Source organism: Cololabis saira, chromosome 12 (genome assembly GCF_033807715.1).
Source record: "Cololabis saira isolate AMF1-May2022 chromosome 12, fColSai1.1, whole genome shotgun sequence".
NCBI lineage: Eukaryota > Metazoa > Chordata > Actinopteri > Beloniformes > Belonidae > Cololabis > Cololabis saira.
In genome coordinates, this window is record NC_084598.1 from 1,668,030 (window position 1) to 1,688,573 (window position 20,544).

At 45.1% G+C, this 20,544-nt stretch overlaps 1 protein-coding gene across 4 annotated transcripts in view; it reads left to right on the plus strand.

Moving 5' to 3' along the window:
• lamb1a (laminin, beta 1a) overlaps positions 1-17,922 on the plus strand; it is a 77,088-nt gene extending 59,166 nt beyond the window's left edge. The window contains exons 24-35 of one of the 4 annotated variants that reach the window (XR_009783810.1): positions 4,450-4,819; positions 5,430-5,614; positions 6,957-7,198; positions 7,567-7,773; positions 9,557-9,701; positions 9,891-10,098; positions 11,381-11,522; positions 14,474-14,650; positions 14,738-14,897; positions 16,604-16,758; positions 16,859-16,914; positions 17,015-17,922. Coding sequence is in view for 3 of the 4 variants with exons in the window: in XM_061735149.1 (XP_061591133.1) it covers positions 4,450-4,819; positions 5,430-5,614; positions 6,957-7,198; positions 7,567-7,773; positions 9,557-9,701; positions 9,891-10,098; positions 11,381-11,522; positions 14,474-14,650; positions 14,738-14,897; positions 16,604-16,743 (1,976 nt within the window). In the remaining variant the exon portion in view is untranslated. Of the gene's footprint in view, positions 1-4,449; positions 4,820-5,429; positions 5,615-6,956; positions 7,199-7,566; positions 7,774-9,556; positions 9,702-9,890; positions 10,099-11,380; positions 11,523-14,473; positions 14,651-14,737; positions 14,898-16,603 lie in introns of all 4 variants that reach the window. The other 3 variants (XM_061735149.1, XM_061735150.1, XM_061735148.1) reach the window with 3 other exon arrangements.
• Positions 17,923-20,544: the final 2,622 nt, after the last annotated feature.

Consider the following 20,544-nt stretch of genomic DNA (forward strand, 5'->3'; position numbering starts at 1 on the left):
AGAAGGTGATCAGCAGGTCCTGGAGGGTTTCAGGGGCCAGTAGAAGGTGACCAGCAGGTCCTGGAGGGTTTCAGGGACCAGTAGAAGGTCCTGCAGGGTTAGGGTTAGTTCATCCTGTTGATGTAGGATAAAACTGCATGCTACATGCCACAAATCTTAGGTAATGTTACGCGGACGACGCCTCCCGACTCTCCTTCCCTCCCCTCAACTCGTCTTCAGGCCCGGGGTGGTAAACGCCTTCCGTTTATATTACCCACTGTGCATTGATTTGATTTGATTTGATTTATTTATTTGCACATTTTTGAAAGAAGAAGAAGAAATACAATGGAATGTGTTTAGAAAAAATAAATTAAAAAAAAACAACATAATAGAAAATGTGCTGGAGAGGTCAGAAACCTGAGAGGGCTTATCGAGTTGAAATAACAAGATGAAATAATAGTTCAAATAGACATCATAAAAAATATGATAAAAGGAGCAGAATGTAGCATAAACCAAAACAAAGATCTGGATATCTAGTATATCCAGTGTACAGTGTACTTGTATGTACATGTAGAGACACAGAAGCTACAGCAGACGTTGATGGTACTGGGTCAGCAGCTGTTTACATCTCAGGAGGGACGGAGTGCTAGGTACTAGGTTCCAGGTGTTATTCCACAGGGCCACCCCTCTGTATTTAATATTATATTGCCCTCTAATGGTGCGACATCAGGGTGGATGGAGATGAGATGCTGATCTAGTTGGATAACTGAATATTGGATTAAACACGTGTTCATCATCCAACGCCTGCCGATTTTCAGTTTCTCCCCACAGCTCTTCCTAGCTACCTTCATCTCCACTGTCGGCTTGTTTCTGGCTTGTACAGGACATTGTCCCTCCATGGCCTGCTGTAGTTTCCTTAGTTTGGCTGTGAACCAAGGTCTGTGTTTGAACAGTCCTGGGGCCTCATTTAAAATGGACTGCGTAGGAGTCATACTAAAAGTGCACGTACGCTCAAAAGCCGAAAATGCCGGGCGCAAAAAAAAATCCGGATCAATAAAACCATGTGCACGCAGATTTGCACGCAACGTTCCTTTATGAATCACAGACCTGCGCAGCTGACTCCGCCTCTAATCCCGCCCTCTACACGCCCATAAATGCATATGGATGAGCCTACTGAGCATGCGCAGTGGCTTTCTGCAGCCTGTTTGATTCAGAATGAGATGAGAAGTAGCAGCCACCGTGACACTGACTTTCACGGAGACATAGATGTTGTAGATGATGTGGAGGACAGGAAAACCACATTATTTGGTGGTCACAGTAAAAGTTAGAATAAGTATATAAACAGTATACAATAAAATAAAGCGAGTAAGTGGCAGCACGCCGTTGCTGCGCTAAACGCCGTGAGTTCCCCGGCGCAACAGGGGGACACACGTCCCCCCGTCTTTTCAAAATCATGTTTTTTTCCCCCTTACTTTTTACAGTTTAAAAACTAACGGTAAGCTCAGCCTTAAATTGCAAATTATCAAGACACTGTATGAAAGCGATACGAAAACGGCCCCGCAGCCCCGCTTCACCCCCCGCTCCCCCTCTTCCCCCTCCTCCCCTCCCGTCTCCCCTCAGAGCTGCTCAGGGCGGGTTTATGGTTCTGCGTTACACCAACGCAGAGCCTACGGCGTAGGTGCGCGTCGCCGCGTACCCTACGCCGTAGGCTCTGCGTCGTTTTAACGCGGGACCCTAATTTAGGCACCATACACCTGCACGTAAAGGTTTCACGCGCGCGTAAAACTCATATATATGAAAAAAAATCTGAGTCCCTTTAGGGGCTCCGTGGGGCTCCCTAAACGCAGCCCCTCATTTGTTCTGTCCTAAAGTGGTAGATGAAGACGAGGCTGCAGCTCCAGCAGCACCAGAGTCCTGACTGACTGAGCTTCACACAGAGGAACACGATCAGCGCTATTTTATTTTATTTTATTATTTTATTATTTTAAGTGTGATATAGACATGAATCTGGCTTCATTTCACCACCTCAATCCCTGCGTCCCCAGTTCTTAAGTAAATTCTTACGGGAGGGTCCGAGTTGCCGTAAAGTTAAGCAGATTTTTAGGTTAGTTTTTTCTTTTTAGATCCGAGGATTTGCGTAGAAGGTGGCTTCCGCAACTTTCAGGCGCTTTTTCTGCGCAAGCAAGCTTTATAGATGAGGCCCCTGGTCTGCACACATGTGTCCAATTCGGTTTCAATTCAGCTTTATTTATACATCTATTACAATACAACATGTTTCTAGATGCTTCAAGGAACATGACCCCAGATCAGTGATTACATAAACAATGGCAGGTAAAAACTCTTCTAGTGGGAGGAAAACAATTGATGGCTGCACTTACAGTATTAACTGTAGATTGTAGCTTGCTGTTAATTATTCTGCAGCTGCAAGTCTCAAGAAGAATCACTGGATCATGACTGCCCCCTACTGTGAGGCAGGAGAACTGCGTTGCCTCACTTAGTGCCTCTCTGCATCTGTTTGATTGCTCAGCACAAGAAACACAAAAAAACACTGTAACTTATATACATCAGCTAAACTGGAAATTTAGTTCATGTGGCAAAAGTGTTTGAACATTTTAAAAGCGCCGTACAGAGACAGTGATACCGTCTGGCTGCACAGCAGCAGTAGGCCGAGTCGTTGCATATTCCATGATGTGGCTCATCCGAATGCTGCTAAATGTGAAAATTCAGCAAATTTGAATAAAAAAATAATCTAAAACTGGTGAAGACAGATGGAAAGTAACTTTATAGTGCAAATCACTGGATAAATATAACCATTTAATTCATTTTTTTAATTGAGCTTTTTCTTCTTTCCCTGATGATGAGTGCCACCACAGTTCTGTGTAACTCAATTTGAACTGGAAGCAGCTCCAAATAACAGAGGTTCCACCCTTTTTTGGTACCAACTCTTATGTCTCAGACTCTGCTGAAATAGATTTCTCCCACATATTTTCTTTTTGCATGCTTCACAACTGGTGGGACCGTCAACTAGCTGCAAGACAGGTGGGATTGTGTTAGTGCAGGATGTGTAACGCTTGTTCGTGATGTAAAAAATGGAGAGTATGCTTCAGTAAACAGTAATGTTCTAGTCATGAGAAGCTTCGAGTCCAGCTGGCGCATTAAGTGCCGCCTTTCGAACCGATTTCAGAGACAGCAGGGTTTGTTCGGGTCAAATAAAGGAAAGAAAATAAGAGTAATATTTGTTTTGTTGGCTGTGACCAGTGTTGTGCATTCTCATGAACTAGTTCAAAGTTCAGTTCACGTAGTTTAAAAATGAAAAGCTCACGTTCACATTTCACCATTTTCATTTTGAACTAGTTCAAATTCAGTTAATTTCAATATTTTGAGGTGAGAAGTACGAATGAAACGCCCCCCTATCCTAAAACTGTTCACTGTATACCAGTGGTCTCCAACCCTGGTCCTCAGGACCCTGTCCTGCATGTTTTAGATGTTTCCTGCTTCAGCACCTTGATAAAAATGACTGTCATTAACAGACTTGTGCAGACCTGGATGACAAGCTGATGACGGCTATTAATTAGAATCAGGTGTGATGATGGAGGAAACATGTAAAACATGCAGGATGGGGGTCCCGAGGACCAGGGTTGGAGACCCTGCTGTAAACAATCCTGTATTGTCCTAGTGGCTTTTCAACTTTACTCAGGCTGTAAATCTCCAACAATGTAGTCCATTATCAGTGTTTCTCCCTGTTGCAGGTAAATCCTCCCCCTGAAGGAGCAGCAGTGACTGGGGTCGTTTGGGGCTGTTGGGTCTTCTTGCTCTTGCCTGATCACTTTGTTTGATTGTCAAGGACTCGCAGATATTTTCTCACAGTGGACGGATGCTTTAACTCCATATGATGTTTCAAATGTGAAGTTGACGAAGCAGAAGCTCGGACTTGTTTTCTCAGCGCAGGTGGACAGAATTTGCACAGAAAGGTTAGATTTTTACCATCGGACTCTTTGGGAGACGATGTGTAAAATTCCTGCAGATAATGATAAGGATCATCGTCTGACGCTGGTCATTAGTAAAGATGCACCGGGCTCGGCCGCCGTTGCTAAGCAAGCTGGTGCCCGTTGTTATTCTAGTGTGCACTGCATTGTGGGTAATGTAGTGTGAAGTTGCCGTCTCGTCGAGTATTTTAAATGGCTACCTGCTGGTGAAATGAGAAGGATTATTCTGTAATAATTGGACCTAAACAGTGAAGCTGAAACTCACATAATCCGAACAGTTCAAATTCCAGTTGGTGATCTGCAGAATGAACAAGTCCAAGTTCTTTATTTGCAAATATGTTGCGTTCAGTTCAACGTTCTCACAGAAATGAACGTGTTCAATGAACGTGTTCAATGAACACGTTCATTTGAACTGGTTCATGTACAACCCTGGCTGTGACCCGGACATCTCCTGGAGTATTTCTTCTTCTCTTGTTCCCTGCAGCCTGCGACTGCGACCCCCGGGGCATCTCCGACCCGCAGTGCCACAAGGCCACCGGTCACTGCGTCTGCGTGGACGGCGTGGCGGGACAGCGCTGTGACGCCTGCGCTCGAGGGTTTTCAGGAAACTTCCCAGACTGCGTCCCGTGTCACCAGTGTTTTGCAGAGTGGGACAACGTCATCGGTCAGCTGACCAACCAGACGCACCGACTGGTCAACAAGGTCAACGCCTTCAAGGCCAGTGGCGTCGGGGGGCCGTACAAGAAGTCCATGGACTCCATAGAGAGAAGTGCTGCTGAAGTCCAGCTGATCCTGGACCAGAACCCGGCCGCAGAACCGCTGAGCGAGGTCCAGCACCTGCTGCAGCAGGCCAGGTGAGACCCGGTCAGGGTTAGGGTAGGGGTCGGCAACCCACGGCTCTAGAGCTGCATGCGGCTCTTTAGCGCCGCCCTAGTGGCTCCCTTTTTTTTTCCCTTCCTTTTTTTCTTCTTTTTTTCTATTTTTTTCTCCTTTTCTTCTTTTTTCCTTTTTCTTCTTTTTTTCATCCTTTTTCCTTTCCTCTTTAATCGCAGCGTTTCCACTTTTTCCTCGACATTTCGACTTTTTTCTCGACATTTCGACTTTTTTCTCGAGATTGTCCTAAAACATTAATCTCGACATTTTTACTTTTTTCTTGACATTTCAACTTTTTTCTTGACATTTCAACTTTTTTCTCGACATTTCAACTTTTTTCTCGAAGTGCATAATGAAAAAAATAATCTTCCCCCAGTTCTAACTAATATAGAAACATGCAGCATGTGTTTCTTCATTCTAAGGCTTATACAAGACTTTTCATTTTTTGCGGCTCCAGACATATTTGTTTTTTGTGTCTTTGGTCCAATATGGCTCTAAAACCTTTTGGGTTGCCGATCCCTGGGTTAGGGTCATGTACCTGCAGCCCAGGGAGACAGCACACTCATGAAATGAGCTGTGTTTGTGTTCCAGTGACCTGATGGGAGCCCTGAGCCAGAGCTTGAACCACACTGAGCAGAAGCTGCTGGAGGTGGAGGGACAGGACACTGCTGCAGAAACCAAACTGGACTCTGTTGCCTCAGATGCCCAGAAACTGGAGAGAACGATCCAGGATCTGCTGGATCAGGTGGAGTCAATCAAGAACTCCGACATCAGAGGTAAAACCAACCCTGGAAGCGTCAGGAAGGTTAAAGGTTAAAGGTGGCCGTAGATAAGACTTACTATGGCCTTATGGGGGGGGGGGGGTCTCTTATATGTCACATGTGGATGTGCATCCGCAGTGAAATGGCCTGATGGCATAAATCCCTGCCCACTGTGCAATTACAATAAAATCAAATATGAATAGCGATGATCGGGCCCTCGCACCCTTGTGAAAATAGGAACTATCAAATATCGACCAATCAGAAGAAGGGGCGGGGCTAATTCAGGCCAATGAAGGTCAAGTACTCAATACCGAGTCTGATGACACCACCCACCCTTAAGATTAAGATTCCAAGAATATTCTAATGTTTTGAGATAGGATATTTGAGTTTTCTTAAACTGTAAGCCATGATCAGCAATATTAAAATAATAAAAGGCTTGCAATATTTCAGTTGATTTGTAATGAATCCAGAATGTATGACATTTTTGTTTTTGTAATTGCATTACAGAAAATCACAATATTCTAATTTTCTGAGACAGTCCTGTATGTAGAAATATGAGCGGTCTGGGCTACGATGCTGGTGGGGGGTAGATGTCCTACCTGGGGGGGTAGATGTCCTACCAGGGGGGGGGTAGATGTCCTACCAGGGGGTGGCAGATGTCCTACCAGGGGGGGGGTAGATGTCCTACCAGGGGGGGGGGGGGGGGGGCAGATGTCCTACCTGGGGGGCAGATGTCCTACCTGGGGGGGGGGGTAGATGTCCTACCAGGGGGGGGGGGGGGGGGGCAGATGTCCTACCTGGGGGGCAGATGTCCTACCTGGGGGGGGGGGTAGATGTCCTACCAGGGGGGGGGGGGGGCAGATGTCCTACCTGGGGGGCAGATGTCCTACCTGGGGGGGGGTAAATGTCCTACCTGGGGGGGGGGCAGATGTCCTACCTGGGGGGGGGGGGGCAGATGTCCTACCAGGGGGGGGGGGGCAGATGTCCTACCTGGGGGGGGTAGATGTCCTACCAGGGGGGGGTAAATGTCCTACCTGGGGGGGGGGGGGGCAGATGTCCTACCTGGGGGTCAGATGTCCTACCTGGGGGGCAGTGCTATCCTGGTGGTCTGTCCACGTGTCCCCCCCCCCCCCTGCTCCCGTAGCTGGGACCATGTTACTCACTTCCTGGCTTCAGTGAAAGCAGTGGGCTGATAAGTTGTGGGTGAAACTAAAGAGGGAAGTGGGATAAATCTGCTCTGATCGGGAGGATGCATGCTGTTCTTCAGAGTCAGTGTGGTTGCTGAATCTGAGGATATTCTCCAGACCGAGATCTCTGAACTACAACTTGCAGCTGATTTGTGTGTTGTTGTGAGCAGGAGCCACCGCCAGCGTCACCAAGTACTTCCTGCAGTCCCAGACGGCTGAAGCCCGAGCCAACGCCTCCACCAGCGGGGCTGACAGTCTGGTGGAAAACTCCAGCGGTCTACGGAGGCTGACGGAGGACAAACTGAACCAGACCAGAGCGGAGTTCCTGAGCAGACACTCTGAGCATGCTCAGAGGTTAGACGACCTGGCAGGAGAGCTGCAGACTCTGGACCTGTCCCAGATCAGCCAGCAGGTACCGAGGCTCCACCAAACGCTGGGGATATGTGGAATAATATGGTCGGGGGGGGGGGTTCAGACCTGTCATACTTCTACACAACTATTCAATCTTAGTAGATGACCTGGACGGAGTGCTGGGAAGTCTGGGCTTGGCTGCTCAGGCTGCTGCCTTTGCAACCCGACCCCAGATCAGCGGTATGAGATAAATGGATGGATGAAGTAAAGCAGTTTATTTAGATGTGCTTATTTACCACTAAAACTATCTTACCAGGTATACGTTCATCTGGACTGTGGAAATCCAGCTGTTTGGTGGACATGAACAGAACATACACTTGAGTTCTCCAGTCCAGTTGACATGCATCTCCTCCTGTTCTGTTCCTGCAGGTTTGTGGCAGTCCTTCCTCTGGACAGGACTCCTGCTGGTCTTCGTGTGGAGGTCTGGGCTGCTCGGACTCTGAAGGACCAGCCCGGTGTGGAGGACCAGGGTGTGACGGTGCCGTAACCACAGCCAGCGACATCCTGAAGAAGGCTCAAGAGTCCCAACAAGAAATCACCAACGCCATGGAGCAGGTGGAGAAGCTCTCCAAGATGGTGAGTCCCTGGAGTTCTGGTCTGGTGCTGCTCCGGTCCTGGTCCTTGTTCCTGCTCAGATAGAGGTCTAGTTCTGGGGCCTCATTTATAAAAGAGTGTGTAGGATTCATACTAAAAGTGTACGTGCCTCCAAAAGCCGAAAATGGGGTGCGCACAAAAAAATCCAAATTTATAAAAGCGTGTGCACGCACACTTGCACGCAATGTTCGCTTTATAAATCACAGTCCAGCTGGAAGGTTGTGCAGGTGAATTCGCCTCATACCCCGCCCTCTACACGCCCACTTTCTACCATGAATGGTCAATGCAAAGTAGTCCATGACTGTATTTGCATATGAATGAGCCTGCTGATCATGCGCAGGGGCTTCCTGCAGCCTGTTTGTGCGTCAGGATGAATGAGACGTGTCGAGCCACCGTGCCACTGAATTTCATGGAGACTGAGATGGAGATGTTGTGGATGAGGGGGAGGCAGGAAAACCACATTATTTGGTGGTCACAGTAAAAGTAGAAAAAGTATATAAATAGTATAAAATAAAGCGAGTGAGTGGCAGCACGTCGTTGCTGCGCTGTAAACGCTGTGAGTGCCACGGACAGATGGTGCAGAAAAAAAAAGAAGTGGTGTGATTTGATTTGAAGGTGGAGGCCAAGAGGTACGGAGCCCCTAAAGGGACACAGATTCTTTGTGTATATATATATATATATATATATATATATATATATATATATATATATATATATATATATATATATATATATATATATATATATATATATATATATATATACATATATATATATAATGAGTGTGTCAGGGTGGAGGATCAGGTGTGGGCTGTGGGGGAGCAGCCACTCAGCTGATTGAGCAAACCTGTGCCCAATCAATCTCTCCACCCTGCCTGGCTACTTAAAGAGCGGCTGCTCACCGGCAAGAGGTCTCTGCTGGGAGGACGGACAGAGCTGGTGCTGAGTCCTGGTTCACGTGTGTCTGAAATAAATCAGAATTTCTGCACTAAACCCTGTGTCCTCTGTCCTGTCGGTTGACCCCAAGTAGCGAGCATTGCTACAATGAGTTTTACGTGCGCGCGTGAAACCTTTAAGGCTGATTTATAGTTCTGCGTTCCGCGTTGGTGTAACGCAGAACCATAATTTAGGCTTTACGCGCACGTAAAACTCATTATATGTGTATATATGTATATATGTATGTGTATGTATATATGTATGTGTATATATATATACACAAAATCTGAGTCCCTTTAGGGGCTCCGTAGAGTGGGCCGGCACTCATTTGTTCTGTCCTCAGTCACTCTACGGTTGTCGCGGTGGGTGACGAGGAGGTTCCCGGCGTGTCCTGCACCGCGGCTGCAGCAGCAGCACCAGAGTCCTGACTGACGCTGAGCTTCACACACAGAGGGACACGATCAGCGCTATTATATTATAAGTCTGATATGTGATGACATTATTAAGAATATGACATGAATCTGGCTTCATTTCACCACCTCACCGCCTGCGTCGCCAGTTCCCCATATCTTCAGACTGTTCGTGCGCAAAGGTCAGGGTTGCGCATCTTTCAAGCCCTGTTTTGTGCGCAAGCAAGCTTTATAAATGAGGCCCCTGGTCCTTGTTCCTGCTCAGATACAGGTCCAGTTCTGGTCTGGTGCTGCTCCGGTCCTGGTCCTTGTTCCTGCTCAGATATACTGTAGGTCCAGTTCTGGTCTTTGTCTAGTCCTGGCCGTTGTCCTGGTCTGATGCTGCTTGAAATAAACTAACCCTAACCCTTTGTCCCCAGGTATCAGAGGCCAAACTGCAGGCGAATGAAGCCAAACTCAGTGCTCAGAACGTCCTGATGAAGACGAACAGAACCAAACAGAAGGTGGACCGGAGCAACGAGGAGCTGCGAGACCTCATCAGACGGATCAAGGACTTCCTCACACGTAGGTTTCACCTCAACACCAGACTTTCCTTCATGAAGAAATCAGATGGTTCTCAACCTCCGTCTGATCTGTTCCTGAGAACAGTTCCAGACCATGTGACCTTCTGTTCCACTGAAGAGGCTGAGTGCAGATACAGGTTTGTGTGATCACATTCCCCTGATCCAGCTTGTCTCCTCTCTGGTGGTCCAGAGGATGCTGCAGACCTGGAGAGCATCGAGCTCGTGGCCACTGAAGTCCTGGCCATGCAGATGCCGACCACGCCGGCTCAGCTGCAGACTCTGACCAACGAGATCCGGCAGAAGGTGCAGGAGCTGGGACACGTGGAGACCATCCTGCAGCAGAGTGCTGACAACATCCAGCAAGCTGAGAACCTGCTGGACCAGGCCCAGCGAGCCCGGTGAGTTCTGTCTCCCACAAATCAAAGGTAGAACAGAACCTGCTGCTTTGGCCTCAGAGAACATTGACTACATTTACATGCATCATCCTTTTAAAACCCGAATATTGGCAATAACCCGAATTTGCACGGCCATATAAACACCAATAACCCCTTTGAATAACCCCAATTTGCTCATATTCAGGTTTTTAAAAACCCGAATATGTATATATGTAATAATAATATAGAAAGATCTGGGCACAGACGCAGCAGGTCCTGTTGTCCCGCCACAAAGATTTTGCTGGCCTTAATGTTTCCTGTGTTTTGTTTTGTTCATTATTGACACATTTAGTGTTGATGTGTGTGTGACAGACGTGTGTATGGGGCGTTAATGAAAATACGGGACAAATCGCATACCGTATTAGTTCAATACGGGACGCAACATTTTTTTCTCAAATAAAGGACAATTCCGTATTTTACGGGACGGGTTGCAACCCTATAGTTTACGCTCAGATAAACGGAGACCATGTCTGAAGGTTTTAAAAAGAAAGAAAAGCTGTGGGAGAAAAGTGACTGTAGTGTTGTGTAAATGATTATCCGTCACTCGTCAATCATCTTTTGGTACTTTATTGACTCGGTGACAACACAGGGATGACTGGTGTTACGGTCTAAAGGGTCCCTCTCTCAACAACCACACTTGCGCTCTGTATAACATCATTATTAAACAGTGACAGACAACTATAACAGCTAACTATAACTATAACTGCTGCTGTTCACTTCATGCTGATGAGAATTCTGCACTAAGGTTAAGCCAAAATGTATTTTAATTTTCTTATTGATTGAGAGTTTGGTTGAATGTCATTCAACTTTTGAACCTAGTAGGTAAACTACCTCCTTTTGAAGTGAACTGTATTTATTTTTGTTATTGCACTATTGTGCACTTTTTGTTTTAGTTTACAATTTCATGTTTCTCCATTTTGTGGCACCAGTGCTGATAAGCTTAGTTTTGATCCAATGATGAAGTCAGTGAAAAGAAATATACGTCCATGTTGGAGAGAATGGACAATAAAAGAAACTTGGGACAATTTGAGTTTGTATCTGATCGGGAAAAAGTATCGGAATTGTATCGGGAGCCAAAAAAAGTGATCGGATCGGGAAAAATCGCAATCGGCAGAAACTCAAACTCAAGTGATCGGGAGCTAAAAAATTCTGACCGGGACAACCCTAGTTCTGTTAGTTCTCTCTCTCTATCCATCCATCTACGTAGCTATCTGTAACGGTGAAACCTCTTTTCTGCATGTGGCAGGGAGGAAGTGGCTGATGTGAAGGACTCTGCAGAGAAAGTGAAGAAGGCTCTGGAAGAAGCTCAGAAAATCCAGACATCTGCCACGAGCTCCATCCAGCAGGCCACGGCCGACATCCAGAACACCAACAACCTGCTGTCTTCGGTCAGTCACCAATACAATTAAAACAACTGGAAAATTGTTCTGGAGTCAGAGAAATGATCACTGATTCCAGAGGAAATGTGATCAATGACTGTGTTTCCTGCATCAAAATCCCTTTTAAAACCCGAATATTGGCAATAACCCGAATTTGCACGGCCATGTAAACACCAATAACCCCTTTGAATAACCAGAATTTGCTCATATTCTGGTTTTTAAAAACCCGAATATGAGCCCTGGGTTACTCCTTTTAAAACCCGAATATTGGGTCATTTAAACACCAAACAGAATATCCCCATCAACGGAACAGGAATCTGTTTTCTGCACATGCTCTGTTCACAAGGAATCCTGGGGCCTCATGTACTAAGAGTGCGTGGATTTCAACGTGAAACCGTGCGTGGAATTTACACAAACGCAAAAATTCCGATGTACAAAACCCTGCGTACGCCCAAATCCACGCAGGTTGCTCTGTACATACCAATCAGCGTGGATTTGAGCGCACATGCGGGAGCACAACACTCCTGCCTGTCTCCTCCCTCAAATATATGTTTGAATATGATAATGAAGATAATTATCCATTAAAAACCGCTCATCCTAACAAGAAATGTGCAAAAACAGGCAAAATATATTAAAAAAAACATCGGCTCTGAGCTGGAATACATTTATTTGGGGGCATTTCTTCCGATTTGAGCTGCATATGGGTAATGCTGTTCTTTGCTTTGCGTTGCGTTCCGTGAAGAGTGTTGGTTGGTTTTATAATGATCGTACGAGTTTGTAACATTCACAAACCACTCCGTTTCGGAGAGGCGCAGTCGCGCTATCTACGCTTGGAAATCCATTGCCCGTCTACATCGCGTTGTACGGTAAAGCGTGTGGACGGCTTCAAAACGGTTGTTATTATTATTTTCATGTCTTGAAATAGATACATATGTCATTACTTATTGTAGTTTTACTAAAGTCTAACAAAATGATAAAAAAAAGCAAAACCAATCGCCCATTCAGAATCCCATTCATTTCTATATAGGCAGATTTTAAATATTCATTAAAAAAACAAATCAAGTTATTTTCAGCAAACTGCAACGTATTCTTTTTCATCATGTCCCCAGGTACCTCTGACATCATTTTCAAGTTCTTTTACTGTAGCATTTTCTAATAATTACATGCTAAATTCATACCCAATATAATACTAATAGTAATTAATTTTTGAAATCTGCCTATATACCTGTGTATTGGGTATGATTTTAGCATGTAATTATTAGTGAAAGAACTTGGAAATGATGTCAGAGGTACCTGGGGACATGATGAACAAGAATATGGTGCAGTTTCCTGAAAACAATTTGATTTGTTTTTTTTAATGAATATTTAAAATCTGCCTATATAGAAATGAATGGGATTCTGAATGGGCGATTGGTTTTGCTTTTTTTTTATCATTTTGTTAGACTTTAGTAAAACTACAAAAAGTAATGACATATCATATGTATCTATTTCAAGACATGAAAATAATAATAATAACCGTTTTGAAGCCGTCCACACGCTTTACCGTACAACGCGATGTAGACGGGCAATGGATTTCCAAGCGTAGCGCGACTGCGCCTCTCCGAAACGGAGTGGTTTGTGAATGTTTATGAGCAGCGTTAGTGCATCAATACACCCTGCTTTTCTTGTTTGTATTTTAAGAACCGACACCAGAACTTAAGTTGGTGGATGAAAAACGGCTCCTCGTTCTGCTTTATTGTCACACGTATTATATACTGACGGATTAAGACCAATGTTCACGTTTATTGAGTCTTACACATTGTAGATGTCCGCGATCACCTCTCTCATAAGTATAACAATGTGAACAATATACATTTATATTTAAAACATGAAGCATCACGATCTGATTCCTCTGCTGCAGAAATAAAGACAACTTGTGCCAACTGTATTATCGAGGTGCAAACGTGAGAAAAGAGCCAAATTGCTTAAACTCGGAGTGTTGCATCCGCAGGAGGAGAGACCGGTCTAGATCCCGGTCCATCACCGGGGAAACACTGTCAGGAGTCCTGCAGCACTTGCAGCCGACTAATATCAGACTCTGAAAGTTGCCTAAACATTCAATAAAAACTTTATTCATTCATTGGATCCTGGACCAGCAGATCAGTCTGGTCCCTGAAGACTCGCTCCTGATCCTGCCATCAGCAGGTTCCTCTAACGGAGCCAAAGCTCCATCGGGATTTGCAGGTTCCATCGTTGAGCTCCTGCCTTTAGTTGTTTGTTAAGATCATGTGGTTGATTGTGAGATTTTTGCAGCTCCACTCTTGTGTAACTTATCTGGTGATGTGGGGACTGTCGTGTCCTTCACGTGGTCGTGAACTTATTGTTGACGTTACGTTTCCTCATATTCTGCACTTCACTGCATCACCAGTGAGTGTCGCCAACGGACAAAACCTCAGAAAAGTGCGTGAACCAGCCCTAATGTGTGAGTGACGGACCGCAGCTTTCTACGTTCACGTCATTCTTTGTACATCCGACCGTGAGCGTTGAAAGTGGTGTACGCACGTTTTTTGTGCGCCGCACTCTTAGTACATAAGGCCCCTGGTCTTTTGAGTCCAGGAAGTTCTTATAAACACGGAGAAACCAAGACCAGGAGGAGACTAATCACTTCATAAATGGAATGAAGGATATGAACATTTCTGCATTTGTAGACGGTAGAAAGTACCGGGATAGAAGATTTACAAGAAGTTGCGTGAAGCAGCATTTGTTTTGAATTTGGATACAGGAAGAAGAAGCAGAAATGATAATTGTGTCATGATGTTCTCCGTGCGTCGCTGGTTTGATCCTGAATGATTCATTACCATGTAAACGGAATATTCCCAATGTCTCAGTAACCGGAATATTACATTTTGACTGAATGTAAACGTAGTCACTGAGTCTAGAGGAATTGTGGGTAATGTGTATTATGTTCATGCTGCGTTCAGGTGCAGTCGGAGACAACGGACTCGGAGCTGAAGTTCAGAAATGCAACGGAGAGATTGCAGAGGATCGAGCACGACGTTCTGCTGCTCAGAAACAAAGCTGTGAACGTCAGTGCGAGCACTAAAGTGCTCAGTGCAGATGCAGAAAGCATCAGAAACATGACGGAGGACATCAACCGGGTGAGCAGCTGCAGCTCAAACCGTTCTGGTGATGTTCTGGTTCTGGTTCTAGTTTCCAACCCTAACACCGAGTCTGGCTGTGTTTAGGAGCTGGAGTCAGATGTGAAGCAGAAGTACAGTAATGTGGAGCAGCTGATTGGACAGAAGGCAGGGGGCGTGGCTGACGCTAAGAAGAGGGCGGAGTCGCTGCAGAAGGAAGCCAAACAGCTGCTGCTGCAGGCCAATGAGAAGCTGCACCTGCTCAAAGGTGATGACACACAACCTGAAACCACAAGCAAAAACATTATGGGTCAACATTTATTTATTTATTGGCTATTTCTAGAACCAAGTTGTCAATAAAACTCAGATCTTAATGTTCTTGCCTGTTTTACATAAAGGTAAAATGAAAAATAAATAAATAAATACAGTTACTAACTTAACTGATACTCAATCTGACAAAAGCTGTAGTCTGCCTGTGATTTAGATTGCTATATATATATATATATATATTACGGTAACTCAACATTCAATACTGTGGCCATATGTGGCCCACGATAACCATAATATCACCATACACCATATCTATCATATTCAATATATTGTAAGACATGTCTTCAATGATATCACGATATATGTGATTGAAAAAGAAAAAATACCCATAAAAAGGAAAACTGTCTGTAGTGATGCATTTATTCAATGCCAAACCTTCATACAATGTACAAAGAAAGTGCATTTTTTTGCAATTTTGACTGCATGTAAACGTAGTCACTGTCACAGCAGGTCAGCAGGCTCTCCATGGTTTATTGCTACGTTGTTCTCCATTCTACTTGTAAATCCAAGCATTGGAAAGATGGGAGAGGGGTGTGTGGCGCAGATTAGTCACCCGTTAGCTCAGAACGCCCTCTTGTGTTAAAACAAAATCACTACATTAAAAAAGAAATCAGCGTCTGCTTGTATTTACTGGATACATTTGTCCCAGTGTCGCGCTACAGTTTGTCACCTCCACGGCACGCATCGTGACGCTTTTGTATCGCGAAGTTTCGTGGAACGATATATTGTTACACCCCTAGTTTACAGGACTGTCTCAGAAAATTAGAATATTGTGATTTTCTGTAATGCAATTACAAAAACTAAAAGTAGAATATTCTGGGAATCTTAATTTTTTTAATTGCATTACAGAAAATAAAGAACTTTATCACAAATCAACTGAAATATTGCAAGCCTTTTATTATTTTAATATTGCTGTTTATGGCTTACAGTTTAAGATTCCCAGAATATTCTATTTTTTTGAGATAGGATATTTGAGTTTTCTTAAGCTGTAAGCCATGATCAGCAATATTAAAATAATAAAAGGCTTGCAATATTTCAGTTGAATTGTAATGAATCCAGAATGGATGACATTTTTGTTTTTGTAATTGCATTACAGAAAATCACAATATTCTAATTTTCTGAGACAGTCCTGTATATGTTTTATCATCTTATAACACAGGCCTTATGGATGAAAATAGAGCCATTCAATGATATTGGGCCTTATAATGCGGTGCTAAATGTCAACAGAATACAGTACTGTAAAGTTCTGTCCTCAAACGACGGGGATATTAATCCATCATTAGTTAGAAGCAGTCACCTTGGTTCACCATCGTTCAGTCTCATTGCTTTATTCACATTCGCTGGTCTAAACTGAGACGTGAACAGATTATATTAAGAATCCATTCGTTTCAGTTCATTCACCCAAACTATTTTGTCATCATTAAACACACTGCAAATATCCATCTGTTGTATGAAATGAAGATGTGATGTGTCCACGATGATAAAACATGGTCTGTCCCAGAATTAAATCCGGAGCCACTTACATGTTAAAACTGGGCCTGGTTCCATAGGGAGTAACTTACCAATGAAAGAATGGGCTTTGCTTTGTGTTTCCAGGTGTTTTATTCAGATCTCACAGTCAGATGGTTGTGTTTGCTGTTTCAGACCTAGAGAAATCCTATGAAGACAACCAGCGGAGTCTGGAGGTGAAGGCGGAGCAGCTGGTGCAGCTGGAGGCCTCGGTCAAGGAGCTGCTGAAGGACATCAGCCACAAGGTCACCATCTACAGCACCTGCCTGTTCTAGTCCCATCTACAGCACCTGCCTGTTCTAGTCCCATCTACACCTGTCTGTTCTAGTCCCATCTACACCTGTCTGTTCTAGTCCCATCTACACCTGTCTGTTCTAGTCCCATCTACACCTGCCTGTTCTAGTCCCATCTACAGCACCTGCCTGTTCTAGTCCCATCTACAGCACCTGCCTGTTCTAGTCCCATCTACACCTGTCTGTTCTAGTCCCATCTACACCTGCCTGTTCTAGTCCCATCTACACCTGTCTGTTCTAGTCCCATCTACACCTGCCTGTTCTAGTCCCATCTACAGCACCTGCCTGTTCTAGTCCCATCTACACCTGCCTGTTCTAGTCCCATCTACACCTGCCTGTTCTAGTCCCATCTACAGCACCTGCCTGTTCTAGTCCCATCTACACCTGCCTGTTCTAGTCCCATCTACACCTGAGGTCCCATCTACACCTGCCTGTTCTAGTCCCATCTACAGCACCTGCCTGTTCTAGTCCCATCTACACCTGCCTGTTCTAGTCCCATCTACACCTGCCTGTTCTAGTCCCATCTACAGCACCTGCCTGTTCTAGTCCCATCTACAGCACCTGCCTGTTCTAGTCCCATCTACACCTGTCTGTTCTAGTCCCATCTACACCTGTCTGTTCTAGTCCCATCTACACCTGTCTGTTCTAGTCCCATCTACACCTGTCTGTTCTAGGTCACAGTGGCATCACTGATGTTCTGTTCTGGTTTGAGACGTTGAAAGACCAAAGACAATATTTCAACAAAAGCCTTCCTTGAATGAAACCAAATATTTTATTGTTATTCAACTTTGATGAGAAAAATAAAATGTTTTTATGCAATCCTCAGTTTGCTCAATCTTTTACATTTTTAATGAACCTCTTGAATTTATGGATGTTTTCGAGTACAGAAACATTCTGATCCTTTAAACCTTAACCCATCGAAAACAATATGGAGCATGATAAATCTAAAAACATATCTCTATTTAACTGAAATCTTTCTTTTTCAAAATGTTTTTTGTAATGGGAGAACTGACTAAAGTCTTGTAGAAATTCTTCTAAAATGAATGTTAAAACCATGTGACTGCATCTAATTTCACTCAGTTTTGTATTTCTTTTTTTTTTATACTGATCTATATCCAGAATGTTTTATTGTTTTTAATAAAACAATTTCCTAAATTAAAATTTGCTATTTGCTGTTTTGTCCATTCACCATATACCATTAGTTTGGTCCAAATGTGGTGGGAGTTGTCACCGGTGGTCCTGTTCTGCCTCCTTGTTCAGATGCTGACATGCTGAAGCGCCAACAATGCAGGCCCTGCCCCTTTTTTGACCAATTAGAACATGTTTTGTACAAAACCTCCCCCAATCGATCCCTCAGCCCCCACGGCTGGGGCCAGGGAGGATGTGTGCTTCTGGGCCACCTGGGACACTTCAAGTAATTCAATTCAATTCAATTTTATTTATATAGCGTCTATTACAACAAAAGTTGTCTCCAGACGCTTTCCAGAGACCCAGAACATAAACCCCCGAGCAATTATTACATAAACAATGGCAGGTAAAAACTCCCCTAGTGGGAGAAAAGCCTTAAACAGTGGCAAGAAAAACTCCCCTTTAGGAGGGAAGAAACCTTGACCAGGACCTGGACCATAAGGGGGGACCCTCCTGCCGAGGGCCAGACTGGGGGTCGGGGACGTCAACAGCACAGCAGGCAGGTGGAAGCAGCAACGGGATGACCGGGGGTGGGGACCGCAGGCAGGTGGAAGCAGCAGCGGGATGACCAGGGGTGGGGACCGCAGGCAGGACGAAGCAGCAGTGGGATGACCGGGGGTGGGGGCCGCAGGCCAGCATCCAGCTCCCGAAGCTCCGGCCCAATCAGCAAGCCCCAGGTTAGGTTCAGGGTCGGGGAAAGGTTGAGAAGGGGCAGGGAACAGGGAGAGGAGTCTTGACGGACAAATCTCTCCCCCGCCTGACCGGGCTGTTACCCTGCCCCTCTCACTCCCACGCTGCAGGATCCGGTGTTGTGCATTCAGAGATGCTCTTCGCCACCAGCAGAGGATGCTGCACCATGTACAAAAGAGAAAAAAGAAAAGAAAAGGGGGGCCAGCACAAGAAACTACAGGAGCGGTGGACAAAAATGATGGCTATGAGATACTTATAATAAATACAAATGGAAATGGAGAAGAGAGGAAGGGAAGAGAAGAGGAGAAGAAGGGTGAGAGGCACCGCCCAGCGGATCATGTCGGTGCCCCCCTGCAGCATAGGCCTATAGCAGCATATCTATCATGAAGCTATATTTTAGACTAACTATTATACTGTATATGACCAAATAGTCGCCCGCGCGCAAATACGCGCCTGTGCTCTAATAGCCGCCGGGGTCCGAGCCCATTTGGCATAATAAACGCCGGTTCAATTAAACGCCCGGGCGACTACCGGTAATAACCTGGTAATAACACTGTATTTGCATTGTATTCAATTCAATTCAATTTTATTTATATAGCGTCTAATACAACAGAGTTGTCTCTAGACGCTTTCCAGAGACCCATACCCAGAACATGACCCCCGAGCAGTTATTACATAAACAATGGCAGGTAAAAACTCCCCTAGTGGGAGAAAAACCTTAAGCCAAACAGTGGCAAGGAAAAACTCCCCTTTAGGAGGGAAGAAACCTTGAGCAGGACCAGGCTCATAAGGGGGGACCCTCCTGCCGAGGGCCAGACTGGTGGGTCAGGGACGGCAACAGCACAGCAGGCAGGTGGAAGCAGCAATGGGATGACCAGGGGTGGGGACCGCAGGCCAGCACGCAGCTCCCGAAGCTCCGGCCCAATCAGCAAGTCCCAGGTTGGGGTGCAGGGTCGGGGAAGGGTTGAAGGGAAGGGGTCAGGGAAAGACTTGTGCTCCGTAATGCAAGCTACAAGCCACCCACGACCACCTTCAGGTTCCGGTGTCCGGCAAAGGATGCTGCAACATGGACAAAAGAGAGAAAAGGGAGGAGAAGGGGGGGCCAGCACAAGAAACTACAGGAGCGACTCTGACACACTAAAGTTTACACTACCTAGAGATTTACTAAACACTAACTATAGGCTTTACTAAACAGAAATGTTTTAAGTTTAGTTTTAAAGGTGGAGGTGGTGTCAGCCTCCTTAACCCAGATTGGAAGTTGGTTCCATAGTAGTGGTGCCTGATAGCAGAACGCCCGCCCTCCAAATCTACATTTAGATACTCTAGGAACTACGAGTAAACCTGCACTCTGAGAACGGAGAGCTCTGACAGGAACATAAGGCACTATCAGGTCTTGCAAATAATGCGGAGCTAAGCCGTTTTGGGCTTTATATGCAAGTAATAAAATTTTAAATTGGATTCTGAATTTTACGGGTAACCAATGGAGCGACGCTAACACAGGAGAGACGTGGTCTCTCCTGCTGATTCCTGTCAGCACTCGTGCTGCTGCATTTTGGATCAGCTGGAGCCTATTCAGCAAATTACTTGGGCATCCTGCTAACAGCACATTACAGTAATCTAGTCTAGAAGACACAAACGCATGAACTAGTTTTTCTGCATCACTCTGCGAGAGGATTTTCCTAATCTTTGCAATATTACGGAGATGGAAAAAGGCTATTTTACAAACCTGATTGACATATGGTTTAAACGACAAATCCTGATCGAAAACAACACCAAGGTTTCTCACAGTTGCACTGGAAGCCATCGCAACACCATCTAATCCACAGGTGTCAAACTGAATCCCAGAAGGGCCGGTGTCCTGCATGTTTTACATGTTTCACTGCTTTGACACACCTGATTCTAATT